We start from the raw sequence: 15,329 nt of genomic DNA, 5'->3' as shown, positions 1-15,329 counted from the left end.
TCAGTGAAAGAATCTCAGAGGTGATGTTAAAGCAGAGACCTTATTGAAGTAAAGAAGTGAGCTATGCCAGTATCTGAGGAAGATGGCAACAAGCTTGATGTGCTCAAAAGAGAGCCACAGAGGAATAAGTAAGGAGCTGATGAGGTCAGAGAACTAAGCAAAAAAAAACAAAACACGTAGAGCCTTGTAGACTAAGCTAAAGGCCCTGGGTTTTGATATAAGTGCAATGGGGAGCCACTGGAGGTTTATAAGGAGGGGAGCGAATTGATTAATTTAGCCTTTTAAAAGATCATCCTGGTTTGATGGTTCTTCAAAACAGTTAAACATAGAATGATCATATGATCCAACAGCTTCTAGGTATATGCTCAAAAGATTTAAAAGTAGCAATGCAGATAGCTGTACACCAATGTTTACTGCAACATTATTCACAATAGCCAAAAGGTGGAAACAACCAAAATATCCAGCAGCAGGTGAATGGATAAACAAAATGTGGTGTGTGTGTATATATATATATATGTATATATATATATATATATACACACACACACACATACATACAATGGAATATTATTCAGCCATAAAAAGGAATGAAGTTCTGATACAGGCTACAACATAGGTGAACCTTGAAAACGCTATGCTGAGTGAAATAAGCCAGACCCAAAAGGACAAATATTACCCTTCCTATGTGAAATATCTAGAATAGGTAAGTACAGAGAGAGAGAAAGTTGATTAGAGATCACCATGGGCTAGAGCGTGGGGGCAATGGGGAGTTATTGCTTAAGGGGAATGGAATTTCTCTTTGGGGTGATAAAAAGTTTTGTAAATAGTGGTGATGGTTTCACAACATGATAAATGTAATTAACGCCAATAAACTGTACACTTAAAAATGGTTAAAATGGCAAAATTTTGTTATATATATTTTACCACATTAAAAAAACACACTCAAAATCATCCTGGCAGCTGTGAGAACAGAGTGTAAAAGAACAAAAGAAGAAAGAAACAGGGAGACTAGTTAAGAGGCAATAAGAGATCATGGTAGCTCAGATAAGGGCAAAAGACCACAACTGCTTGGACAAGGTAGCAACTGTGTGGGAAGCGGTCAGATTCTGAGCGTATTTTGAGGCCACAGCCAACAGGACTTGCCAGTTGAATGTGTTGTATGATGAAAGAGAGGCATCAAAAACGGTTCCAAGATTTTTGACCTGAGCAACTAGTAAATGGCGGCGTGACTTATTAAGTTGAAAAAGGCCAGTGTAAGAGTAAGTTATGGGGAAGTAGCCAGTTTTAGATGTATTAACTTTGAGATGTCTAAATGAGCTAAATGTGTATTATGAACCTCTTGGGGACGAAAAAGTATTCTACATCTTTGCAACTCTAGACTAGAGCCTGGCACTCTGCAGGGACTATGTTAATGTATGTTGCAATGATAGACGAACCACATACTAAGAAAACAAAGCCATGCTAATGTGGATGAGGGCAACAGGGATGTTTCTAATGCCACTTAGATTATATATATCTCAAGCAACTAAGAAATACTGAGAAGGATAGGGTGCCATGTCATTTTAACCTTTATGCCTAAGCAAGTCAGCAGATTCTAAATACTACTAATATATTTTACAGACTTTGAACTAGTATTGTGCTTTGTAGCAGAAGAGAACAGAGAATACCAACATGCCCACAAACTTGTCCCCTATGCATATTTATCCATCCATCTGTATTTTGTGCTTCCTTTCAGAGAAATAATTCTGTTTTTGAAAATGCCAAATCTTCTAATGCCTTTGATAAGCTAAAAAAACAATGCTGTCTCAAATAATAAAAACATGAAAGCTAACAATTAACTTCAATTTGCCGTGAATTCGACAGACTGGTGGTCTAGACAGTCCTAATTTATTTGATTATTGTTCGGCATTTATCTTCACTTTTGATAAACAGATCTCACTCAAGTTAGGGAATGCAATTACCCCTTAATTCATTATTTGCTCCGCTACTTCACTGAAACCTAAAATAAACCAGGGTTGCTTCACACTGCTATACTCAGATTCTGCACTCTTGGGAAGGGCTGTAGTTTAAAACAGTAGTTTCTAAAATGTTTTACGGGGCACTAGTCCTCAAGATGCTTTGGGGAAAAGTATCAACATTCATGAAGTTGGAAAACCTTGTGCAGTTTCTCCTGGGAAATGCATGGTGCACACAAGTATATTAAAGGCCCTGAGAAGTCCTGCGGTGAAGAGCCCTGTTTAACTTCACATTTTCCCACCCTCTGCCTTTTTAAATACCTCCAAATATGCCTGGGGAAGGCTGATTGAAACTCTTATGAGATCTTTCAAATATTTACAGTAATAAACTCCTGTGGACAGGGCCCTAGGTAAGCAAGACCTAGAGCACAAGCTGGGTGTGTCAAAGCAAAACTTTAGTGTAGCTATAGCTTGTGCTCTGCTGGCTCTTATCATCTTCTTTGCTTCTAAAAGTGGTATTTTTCTTCAACTCTGATGCTCAATACCACCTAGGAATGTGTATCGTGTACACTACATATTAAATTTTTAGAAAAGTTAATTCTCTGTTAGTCAATGAACTGGTCTCTGGCTAACCTAATTCTTATATAGCTCCATGCTTGGCCTCTTAGACTGAACACTGTCAAAAATAAAAAAAAAAAAAAATGGTCAAACATCAGATCATGCAGAAGTTTTAGAAGCAATGCTCCTGAAGCAGAAAAACAGAGATTAAAAACCCTAAATGTTAGCCTGGTGAAAAAAAAAAAAAGGTCTTTAAGTAAGTACATAGTGAGTGCTCAATCAACAAATACTTATTGAATGAATGAATGAATGCATATAAGCATGCAAGAAAAAGGTCTTAAGCCACAGCTCACACCTAACTCATTTAATCTGGAAATGGTCCCCTTAAAAGTCATCTTCACTACATTTCAGAATTTATCCAAAATCAACAACACTTCTATCAAGCATTACTTCTTTCCTTGTCACATATTTCCTCCAGATAGAGATAATTGTTCCCTTTTCTGTGCTGCAAATGATTAGTGCACTCAGCTGCTAACCAAAAGCTTGGAGGTTTGAGTCCATACAAAGGTGCCTGGGAGGAAAGGCCTGGTGATCTACTTCTGACAAATCAGCCACTGAAAATGTTATGGAGCACAGTTCTACTCTGACCCAAATGGGTTGCCATGAGTCAGAGTTGACCCAGCAGCAACTGGTTTTCTCTGTGCTGTCACTGGATCCCTAAACCAACCTCAAGTACCAACAGCATGACAGGCTCATAATTGTAACCCACAGTACACAGAGGGACTCTGTACCCCACCTAGGTCACTGGATAGACAAATGGACTGACCAACTAGGGAACACCCTCAGACCAAAACTTCCCTCTTCCATTTGACCCTAAATTTTGTCAAATGCCTTCAATTACCCATGATCTTTGTAAGTTATTACACATGCATATTAAATCAGGAATGCACACTTAATACCAATGATTTCACTTCAATATGTCAATCTTTAAACACCAATCTTGGTAAACTGCTAAAAGAAATCATATCACCCACCTCAGCCTTCCACTTCCTTTGCCAATGCTTTCTCCCCCAATTTTTCAAAACATGTGGTTTACTTTTCTATTCACCACAGTCTTAACGTAGGAAATGCAGGTGCCTTATTTTCAGCGTGAATGCTTTGACTATTTTTATCATGGTCTATTTACAAATTCATTACTAGTATCTGTCTAATAACTTTAAGAATCCTTTTCATCCTTATTTTTCACCACTTCTGTGAAATCTTAGTATCAGCTCAAAATATTTACACTTCAGGGCCAGTGACGCCGAATAGGTTTCTAGAACATCTGATGTTTGTATGGCACACACAAAAAAATGTCTTTAAGTGAAAGTATGCATTTATTTGGTGAATAGGTCTACAGCTTTCATCAAATTTTCAAAGGACCATTTGATCTAAAAGTTTAAGAATCACTGACCTAAACAATTAAAACAATTATACATTATCCTAAACATACTAGGAACGGACATTTCAAAAAGGAAATAAATTCTTCATAAGAAAGTTATTTTATCTAATAGTGTGTCCCATATCATTAAATTTAAATGTCCACAGAGCAGGAACATTCCATTTAATATATCCTAATACATAAATTGGAAACCCTGGTGGTGTAGTGGTCAGTGCTATGGCTGCTAACCAAAGGTTGGTAGTTCAAATCCACCATGCGCTCCTTGGAAACTCCAGGGGCAGTTCTACTCTGTCCTATAGGGTTGCTATGAGTCAGAATTGATTCGACGGCAACAAGTTTTTTTTTTTTATTTTAATATATAAATTGGAGTCCCGAGTGGTGTAAATCGTTAACACTCTCAGCTGCTAATCAAAAGGTTGATGGTTTGAGTCCACCCAGAGGTGCCTCAGAAGAAAAGCCTAGAGATATACTTCCTAAAAATCAGCCATTGAAAACCCTATGGAGCACAATTCTACTCTGGCACACGTGTAGTCGTCACAAGTCATAACTGACTCATTGGCAACCAGTTTTCTAAATATATAAATTACGGTGACCCAATAGTCACCAGATATAGGGCATCAAGCCTCAAGGTAAAGCAGTTACAAGACTCACTGAAGCTCTATGCGTAAGCCTGCAGAGCAAGTTCATTGAGGTGGGGAATGGAAGGAACACTATCCTAGCAGTCAATATTTTAAGAGTTCAGGGTCAAGTTCTGACGCTAAGAATTTTACGGCATTTGGTAATTTACTTGACCCCTCTGAGCCTCCATTTCGGTCCCTTTAATCCCTTACAGGTTGCAATTCTGTGACCCTTGAATATGGTTAATATGTAATTAAGTCAACTCTCAAAGCTTATCATCCGGTTATGTTCTTATTGACACTCTTACCTAATCAATCAATTCCACAGTTATAAAGTGGGGTCTTGCTTACTTTGGCATAGCAACAACTAGAAAAGGGGTTTTAAAGGAAAGCTCAGAGAAGCCATGGACAAGGTGTGAATGAGCACCCGTGGAAAGACCCAGACCCTGGTTTCAGTTAGTGCAGGGAATCAAGATGAGAGAGTATGCAAACCATTTCCAGAATGGAGCCTAGGAAAAAAAGTATTGAAGAGGAGCCTGAAAGAAAAAGCTGAAGAAAGAGACTTTCACAAAGCAGACTAATTATTAAAAAAGATATTGGAAATTATATCACATATAACTTAATCCAACTTCCTAATTTTATAGATGACAAAACCATCACACAAAACTTTACCAGTAAAAACATGAGTTGCTGTCAAGTTGATTCCAATTCATGGCAACCCTGTGTTTGACAGTAGAACTGTGCTCTACAGGGTTTTCAATGGTTGATTTTTCAGAAATAGATTACCAGGCCTTTCTTAAGCTGTCCTAATTCATAAAGCTAGATTACAACATAACAGGGAATAGATTGTCCAAAGGAAAATAAAAATTGCTGATAAAAATATAAAATATTTCTTACAATAAGTGGAAAAATACACTCCCAACAATAATGCTCACATTTAGAAAACATAAACGTCTTTTGATTCATTTTCTCAAGTTCTAATCACTCAAACAAAATGAAAAAAAGTCGTTATGAAATCTATCCATCTTATACGTGCAAGTATATTCTTTAAATAGTCGTTGGGTATCTATACTTTCGATAACACAGGACTGGGTACTCTTACAAGCCTATGTATGTGATATCAAACTACAAAACAACTTCAGTCTTTCTGAATACTGTAGGATCTAAACACTGGTAAGACTTCCATATGTTAAAATATGTGTATGCCACACCTGCACCAAGATTATATGACCAATACTTACCAATAGTAGGCTTTCACATTTCTTTTTCTCAATTACTGGTCTCTGATCCATGCAATTATACTATACTTAGATTTATTGTTAAATATGTCTTTCACATTAGCTGAGGATTACAAATTCAAATCAATTAGTATCAGCTAAATGCTAAAATTGCCCATTAAATGTCAGCTAAACCCAAAAAACTCATTTATTTTGAAGATTTCAAAAAACCAGAACCCAAATAAATTTACTGTATTCTTTATTCAACATGAAAAAGTTTATAAAGTATACATATCCTAGTTTATTCTGAGAAAATAAAATGAGGGCAAGGAAATAGCCTAAAAAACCCAAAATTAATACTAAGCCTACCCTGAACCTCCGAGTATTTGAATAACTAAGGCAGCAAGAATAAGTGGCTTTTTTTAAAATGTAAGCTTTTCTTAAATTACTACAAAACCACAGCATGTGCTGCCAACTTCTTGGTTAAAATGCCAAAAAGGGTCCTAGCAGGAATGATGCTAACGGGTGATATATTTCAGCAAATAGGGAAATTGTGGTATGTTGTGAACTCAATTGTCAGAACTCAGAACATTAGTCATTCTTGCAAAATGGCTTTTCTGTCTCAGATGATGAGAAAGATTCGATCCCTGCTGATTTTATACAGCATGGAGTTTTGGGTGGCTAGTGCTTGTGATTCTTTTAATAAAGCTTGGCTTGTGGGCAAAAATATAAAAAACCAAACCCATTGCCGTCAAGTCGATTCTGACTCATAGTGACCCTGTTGGAGAGAGGAGAACTGCCCCGTAGGGTTTCCAAGGCTACAAATTTTTACAGAAGCAGACTGCCACATCTTTCTCCCGCGAAGCAGCTGGCAGGTTGAAACCACTGACCTTTCGGTTAGTAGCTGAGTGCTTAACCACTGCACTACCAGGGTTCCTTCCACAAATATATAAGGGAGTACTACAGGGTTTTTTTTTTTTTTTTGGTTGCTTTGAGTGGGAATACACGGCAACAGGTTTGGGTTTTTGTTGTTGTTTTGGTTTCTTGTTTAAACACGGTTTGCAAATAGCTCTTCTACATGATACTTGGAATTTAATTTCAGAAAACATGAAAATACTCTGTTCACCCAAGACCATGCAGCATTATGACTAAGGAGTTTTCACTGCACTCTCTGACAGTTCACGGTTCACACAGACACAAAAATCATGAGCAGATGTGGCACATGAAGGTCATATCAATAGCTCCCAGGACCCTGTTGCTAGAGTAGCAGCAGGCAGTGATTTTCATTCCTTTGAACTCTCGCCATGGGCTTAAATTAAGCACTACCCATGTGCGGCTCACTCTGCATCAGTGCTCCTCTGGTCTTTCCTGTTCGGTGTGATCTTTTTCCCACCCTCTTATCGCTACCTGTTAAAATCCCATTTATCTCTCAAGGTTCCAGCCCTTTGTTCATATCCATACTACTAATATTCACCTCCCTATATTAATGTCAATTATTGGCCAGCTTGATTACTTCTTCCAAGAGGATAAAGACCACCTGATAGGTAGGGGTACTACTTATTCATTTCTATATACCTCTTTCTCAGTGATTCAGCCACTGCCCAGGATATGACAAAGGTTCCCAAAATGCTTGAACAAGTGCAGAAACCAGAGCTGCCTCTACTTATGATGAGTTGTTTTGCGCATTCACTCCCGTTCCCTGGACGTGTTCAACACTACAGCCATAAAATTACTAAGGAGATGCCATCAAGAAGATTAAAATCTTAGGTGATAGGACTAGCTTGCCTTTTAAAATCCCTTTGGCCCAAAGACCCTGAAATTCCAAAAAGACCCATGAAGGAAGTATCCATTTTCCCTTGGAGCTGTACTTTTTTTCTCTCTCTTTTCCTTTTTTTCTCTCCCTAAAGAGAGCCATTTCAGAAAGTCTTACTTAAGGGCAGATTTTAAAATCTTGTGCTGCTGCTTTTCTGTCATTTGTTACATTTGCATTGGTTCATAAGTAAAAAAAAAAAAAGTAAAAACTAGCTCCTAAAATCAGATACTGAATCACTATACTTGAAATAATGTCAATAAATAGAAACTTAGGGGGCAGTGAGTTTATGTTAGCAGGGGAGGAACAATTCTGAAAAGGAGCATGAGAATGGCTGCACAATTCGAAGAATGTAATCAATGTCACTGAATTGTATATGCAGAAATTGTTGAATTGGTGTATGATCTGTTGTGTATATTCTCAACAACACAAATTATTTTTTTAAAAAGAAATAAATAGAAAATAATTAAGTGTGAATTGTTAAGTACAGATCGCAGGTTCTACAAGAGGAGAGAACAATCAAAGTGAGCCAGAGTAATCAAGAAGATGATCTTCAACCAAGTACTGAAGAATGGACAGGATGTAAAAATGGTCAGAGAAAAGCACTTCCAAGTTAAGAAAAACAGTAACACAGAAGGCACAAAGGCAAAATAATATATAAACATGGTATAGCACTGAGGACAAGAAAGCAGTGTAACTAAAGCCTGGTTCCATGCTGGGGAATAGTGGGATACGCTACTTGTCCAACAAAGTGAGGCCAGATAATTGGATGTGTGGGTGTGGGGAGCGTGGCTTGAGAGACTGGTAATAGGACACCACTGAAGGTCCTGAGTAGAGATCCAGAGTAATTTTTAAAAAATTAAGTTTGGGAGAACACTGCAGGATGGACACGAAGGGAGAGGCCAAAGTCAAGGGTGGCCACTGAAAAGGTAGCAATAATTATGTGGGTTTAAGGGGTCAAGGGTCTGTCCTGAAGGTGGGGTGGGACTGGAAATGGAGAAGAGAGATAGCCAAAGAAGGAGTTAACAGGATCTGGTGACTGGGTGTAGAAGATGAAAGAAAAGGATGTATTTAAATGATGGAAAAGATGGTAGTGCCAAGAAGAGAGTCAAGCAACTGAGGAAGAGAAGCTGTGTTGGAAGGCAAGGTAGCTTTTGGACATGCTGAATCTACAATGAAAATAAGACATTCAAGTGTGAAATATCCACGAGCAGATAAGCTATCGGACCGGAGTTTAGGAGAAAGAAAAAGATTCAAATTACAGACTTGAGAGCTTTCTACTCATAAGGAAAAGCTGAAGTCCTAGAATGAGAAGGAGAGTGGGAGAGTACATAAGAGCTCAAAAGAGATGAACAGCTCAACCTTGAGGCCATTTCAAAACTAGAAGTTCACAAGAATATGAACACAAGGAAAGGAACAGAAAACGAGCAATCAGTCTGGGATAAAAATTCAGAATTTGACATTGTCACGGAAAACATGTATGGAGTTTCAAAAAGAAAAGGGTGTCAAATGATGATGGGTACGGGCCAAAGCATGTTAAAGATGCCACTATACTACTTACAGGAGCCCTGGTGGCACAGTGGTTAAGAGCTACGGCTGATAACTAAAAGCCTGGCAGTTTGAATCTACCAGCTGCTCTTTGGAAACCCTATGGGGCAGCTGTACTCTGTCCTATAAGGTCGCTGTGAGTCAGAATTGACTTGACGGCAATGCGTTTGGTTTTGGTTTATACTACTTACAAATGAGCAGGGTTTGCTTCCCCCCGCCCCACCTACTAACATAGTATATCAAATTATTTAATTGCTGGGTGGACATAAGAGATTTTACGGCTGTAAGACATGCTTTATTATACAATTTTTAATTACAAAAGAGGCAGGGGATATATTAAGATGCTGCTATTTGTGCAGTCATAAAAAAAAGAATAACTGTTAACATTGATCAGTTTTGAATAATTTCATTTGGAATTTGTACTTTCCTAGGAGCTATTTTGTTACATAACAGGTATAACTCTGCAGGTTCCAAGTATTTGCCATATATTATAATGCGTGAGTAGCACATCAGAGTGTTTAAGTCCTGATAAAAGTTTCATCTAAATGTGATCCAAGGAAGAGTAACTCACAGGATACTGCTAAGCACAGACAAAAAAGCTGTTTCTGAGTTCTCAAGACTGCTCCGGAAGTAATGCTTCTTACCTTCTCAAGGAATGCTTCGTTTATGTCCAGGGTTTACTCATGAGCGAGGCTTGCACCTACTTTCATTTTAGCTGTGGACCATCTGGGAAGGCTCCACAGATAGGAAACAATGTTTCTTGTTAGTTAGGGTATTAAAATCACTTGGATCTGACTGATTGGCGATAACCGTAGAGGAAACCAACTGGCTTTTCTGACACTGGTGGAACAGGAAGCTGGTCTCCGGAATAGGAGTGTGAACCACTGTGCAAGAAATTCCCTCTACTTACCCAAAATGGCAATGATCAAATTAATAGTGACTATGGACAGATCTGCTCTCTTTGAGAAACAATGCAAAATTATGAATACAAAATTCCGTACGAAACCGGTCATTTATTTTGAATGAAAACCAGAAGGGGCCTGCAGTTGCAAGGGCAAAAAACCATAAGTTTCATTAGCTACCTGGTAAGCCTACCTCTGGCAGTGACCAAGTACAGGGGGAAAAGTGTGGAAAGGAAGAAAGAGCAGGTTATCAGGTAAAGTAAAAATAAATGCCAAAACACTCCTTAAGAACACTGGAGCTCAAAACAAGAAAAAGTCCAGAAGAAAATCCCAGGAAAAACCCTGAATTGTGGAATATGGATGGGTGTATGGAGATGGGTGAGGAGACAGAACTACTAATCTATCTACACAACACATTATCATCATATTTATGTTCCAGTAATCAACAATCATGTTGCTTCTTTCTAGCAGTCTTGCCTAGGAGGTTCAGGTGTTTGGAAACACCAGTCCACTCCATTGCAGGCATTCAACAAGTGTTTCTTGGGGGAATGAATACATAAATGAATGGCCAAAGGGAAACAAACACCCTTTTTTTCTTACACTTCACCAGGATCTGCTTTCCTCTGCCACTCCCAACATACATGCGTGTTTTTGCTGGCATTGACTGGAGCTGTCAAAGCAACATTTCATGCTCATCTCTGCCTTAGTGATTAAGACTGTTTATCCTCAATAGGCCAAGTCAAAAGTAATTTACAAAAATGTTCAGAGCCTCCTCAAAAGAAACATATATAAAAGTAGCTCCTCTACTTTCAGATTCTACAGGAATTATTAAGGCCCCCGGGGATAGGGGGCAGGTCACTGTTCTATTCTACCTAAGGCTGAAACATAATTTCTAAACTCATTTTACCAAACAAGAAAACCTAAGTGATAATTTAATAAATTAATCATAGTGAGGCTTCTAGAAAAATACTGAAAAGCCTCATGTACCGCTCACTTGGTCAGCCACAAATCCAAGCCAGAATCTGGGAACCCAAGCCCTCGGAGAAGCTGGCTCACCAGAGGACAGGATTCAGGCAGTGGGGGCACTTAGTGAAAAAAGGACACAACAGGTCACTTACTGACCTGCTCTCAGCCCCTGCTTCACAAAGGAATTCCCTTTAGGTAATAAATGCTCTACACTTTCCTGCAAATTCTAAAAATTGGCAGGAGTAGGTTACCTTTCCCTGAACATTTTTGCCACCTTCCTCTTCACCTACTACATTTTCTAAGGAAAAATGCTTCAAGAACAGGAATACTACTACCACTACCTGAATACTACCAAAAAAAAAAAAAAAAACTCATTCGTTAATGTTGTTTTAGGCAAAGGATGGGAAATCAGTGAGGCACAGCAGCCACCTCAGGAATTAGTGTCAGTCTTAAATTGGAGAAACTGGTTCACCCACTTCCCACCTAAGTGATTTGTTCTCAGGAGAGTTGTTGAAACTCTCCAGGCCTCAGTTTCCTGGTCTTGTGAAATAGTGAGTAATTACGCACTTCACAGAACTGTTGAGGATTGAGAAAATCCACATAAAGTACTAAATATAATTTCACAGCAAGAGCAAAGTAAATATTAGCATTTAATATTAGCAGGAAAATTATTGTTCCTGCCTCCCCTAGTACACATTACCAACAAAGCCAGCCTGACTCCCACTCCCACCTCACAGACCCGTTACACTCTTGCATGAACGAGACCCCCAAATGCCACCAGCACTCCCCACTCCGGGCTGAGTAGGGCGCCTCAGATGACCGCTACTGTGCACACTGACCTGAGATGCCGCCTCCTATCACGACTACGTCGAACATGTGGCCCGAGATACTCGCCTTCTCCCGACTCTTCTCCTGACTCGCCATGCTCTGCTTGCTACTTTCCAGAGACGTGGGTATAGGAGTCGGGCCGGCCAAGGGCGGAGTGGACATTTGTACTGACACTCCGAGGGAGCTCGGGGGTGGAGCAGATCCTTGTGCGGATAACCGGTGGGAGCCCGGCACTGGTGCCGACACTCCAGGGGAGGCCGAGGGCGGAGCAGACCTTGATACAGACACCCAGGGAGAGCCGGGTATCGAGGGTGGGGCGGGCCCTGGTACCGACACTCCAGGGGAACCCGGGGGTGGAGCAGATCTTGGTATGGATACCCGGGGGGAGCCAGGCACAGAAGGCAGAGCGGACCCTGGCCCTGTTACTGACACTCTGGGAGAGGCCGAGGGCGGAGCAGATCCTTGTACGGATACCCTGGGGGAGCTGGGCACAGAGGGCGGGGGAGACCCTGGTAATGACACTCGGGAGGTGTTCCAGAGCTGAGCAAAGCCTTGTGCTGAACTGCTGGGAGAGCCAGGCACGGAGGGCGGGGCGGACCCAGGAACTGCCACTGGGGAGCTGTTCAAGAGCTGAGCAAAACCTAGAACTGTGCTCCGGGAGGAGCTGAGCACAGAGGGCGGGGCGGACCCTTCTATTGACACTCGGGGGGTGTTCGTTGGTGTAGGAGGTACTTGTATCGAACCCCGGGGGGAAGTGGGCATTGAAGGTGGGGCGAGCCCTTCTACCGACGCCACCGGGGTGTTCATGGGTGTAGGAGGTATTTGTATTGAACCCCGGGGGGAAGTGGGCATTGAAGGTGGGGCGAGCCCTTGTACCGACCCCACCGGAGTGTTCGTGGGTGTAGGAGGTACTTGTATTGAACCCCGGGGGGAGTTAGGCATCGAAGGCGGGGCAAGCCCTTGTACAGACCCTACAGGGGTGTTCGCGGGTGTAGGAGGTATTTCTATCGAACCCCGAGGAGTGTTGGGCATCGAAGGCGGGGCGAGCTCTTGTACAGACCCTATGGTGGTGGAGGTGTTTGCGAGCGTAGGGTGTCCTTGTACTAATATTCTGGGGAAGCCAGGTATCGAGGGCGGGGAGATCCCCAGATTCGCGTTGGAGCCGATGTCTGGGTTGGAGGCTAGGGAGGCCCCATCGGAGACGCGAGGGCTAGGGGTTGGCGACTTGGGGATCCGATCGTTCAGACCGCGGGCGCTAAAGCCCCAGAGGCCAGGCTTGGAGTCGGGGTCAATTCTGGGGCCAGAATTGGAGCTGAGGATGGAGTGTGCGCTAGAGCTCCAGGAGTCGGACATGTACGTGGTGGACGCGGTCGACCTGGAGCCGGAAAACGGTTGGGAAACACTCCATTCGGAGTGACCGCTCCACTCTGTTACAAGGGACGAGTCCGAGACCTGGGCAGCGCTGCCCCTGGCTCCGGGTGCACCCTCCACCTCACGCCCCCGCCCGCCGCCGCCGCGGGAGTCCGCGGAGCTGTTTGTGCTCATGGTTCTCAAACGCCGGGCAGGGATGGGGTGCCGTTTTGTTCTATCCCGCCCTTCCCCCAAGTAAGCTCGCCTCTCCGGGTCCGCTCTGTCTGGCCCGGCGAGTCCCGGGTCCGCTCTTTCGTAGGCCCGCCCCGGGAGCCCGGCCCACTTGCAGGCGACGAGACGAGGGCGTTGGTGTGGCCTGGCTCCGCCTTCCCGTAAGAGCGCTGCGCGCTTTCAGGGGGCTCTCGCGCCTAGAGTGGCCGGGCGACGCCACTGAAGGGGGGGGGACGTAGTGGTCGGCCAAGGGGCGTCGGTGTGAGCGTGGCCGCGTGGGGATGTCAACCTGGCACTTTCATTCTTACGTTTTAACTGAAAGGGGGCTGGGCTGGAGTGGGCTTAAGGAAGCTAGTATTTGAAGGAAGAGGACCCGGTAAAGGCTATGAAATTAATGAGGCCTCTGTCCCATTTGGTAGGGTCCCTTTGTGACGTCACAAGACCCCCCCCCATGAGCTCTGCGCAGCCGCGCACCTTTCCTGGGGAGGGGGCGTGAGGACGGGAAAATAACTGTCTTTTTCGGGGGGGGGGGTTAGAGTTGGAAATTATTGATTCCAAGATTTTTTTCAAGTTGAGGTACTTAACCAAAATTGATCAAGTAGACAAGAAAAATTAGAACCCCACTAGCACAGATTAAGTGGAATCTGTAGTTTAAAAGCAAAGGTTAAAGGATGGCTAAGGTGCAGAAACAAAAGAAAACGTTTTCCTGTTCTACTGAAAAGAGTGGCTTTTCGTGCTATATTTTACTATGCAGCTTCCTGCTTTGGTAATTACCCCCTTTCTAAAGTTTCCACTTTTACTTGTCATTCTAAAGCTCAATTTGTCATCACTGAAACCCTCAAAACTGGATGTAATTATGGCATGAACTAACTGATGAGAACTCTAGGAAGTTAACAGATATCCGTTCCCATCTATAAACATTTCTCCTGCCCTCCCACTACCCCATTCTGCATCAAACTTTTTGTTGAAGAAACTAAGGAAATGTAGATTTACTTCTTTCTTCTGTTTCAATAGATTTTACTTTCCAAAAAAAAAGGAGTTGAGGCTTGTGATTAAATTGGTATCATTTTTATCTTGTCAGACTTTGAAGCAAAGGGAGGAAATAGTAAAGAATTTAGCTTTTTGTAATACGATTCTGTCCACTTTTATCTTTATTTCTGTTGTTTTCATTTAAATATTTGATCTCATATGATGTGGTAGGCACAGTGCAAGGTATTGGGAATACACAAGGCTATTATAAACTCACAGAACACACAGTCTAGTAGAGGAGATAGACAACCTCACAAATGATGTGTAAATACTAATTCCAGTAAATGTTATGATGGGAAGGTTCATAGTGACAAGAAAGTGTTAGGGTACCCTGATCCCTCTGAAAGCAACTTTGGGATGGAGAGTGTAAAAATATTCTAGAAAGAGGGAAGAATGTGGGAAAAGTTCTTGTGGTAGAAAGAAGCACGACTCAGAGCAATTGAAAGCTACGTGGTAGAGCTATAAAAAAAGAGCTATAGTAAGGGAAAAAGTACAAAAGACGAGGTTGGTGAAGTAGGATAGGCTGATAAGACCTAGAAAGGCCAAGGTAAGGAAGATCTTTGGTCTTTGTTCTAAGAGCAGTTGGAAGCCACTGCAAGATTTTAAGCAAAAGGTAACATGATTATATTCCATTCTGAAAAGGTCTATCTGCCTGCCATGTGGATAATGGGATGAAGGGGGTAAAAATAGATAGATCCAGGGAGACCAAAGTTGGGAATTCTTTGAAGAGTTGATGGTGTCTTGGACTAAGGTAGATGGCGGCAGTGGGGATGGAGAGATGTAGACTTATTAGAGACATTTACATGTCTTAAACTTGGCTGTGGACTTGGTTGTGGCTAGCATATGGAAGACCATGAGTGTGTTTTTGTATACGTTG

At 41.9% G+C, this 15,329-nt stretch overlaps 1 protein-coding gene across 1 annotated transcript in view; it reads right to left on the bottom strand.

Annotated features, from left to right (window-relative positions):
* Positions 1-13,465, bottom strand: part of MAOA (monoamine oxidase A) — a 63,050-nt gene extending 49,585 nt beyond the window's left edge. Inside the window, exon 1 of the mRNA XM_003418017.4 lies at positions 11,854-13,465. Coding sequence (XP_003418065.3) covers positions 11,854-13,387 — 1,534 coding nt within the window. The 5' untranslated portion in view covers positions 13,388-13,465. The remainder of the gene's footprint in view (positions 1-11,853) is intronic.
* Between the last annotated feature and the right edge of the window lie 1,864 nt (positions 13,466-15,329).

The sequence above is a fragment of the Loxodonta africana genome, chromosome X (genome assembly GCF_030014295.1).
Source record: "Loxodonta africana isolate mLoxAfr1 chromosome X, mLoxAfr1.hap2, whole genome shotgun sequence".
Classification (NCBI taxonomy): Eukaryota; Metazoa; Chordata; class Mammalia; order Proboscidea; family Elephantidae; genus Loxodonta; species Loxodonta africana.
This window is presented reverse-complemented; position numbering and strand designations above follow the sequence as displayed.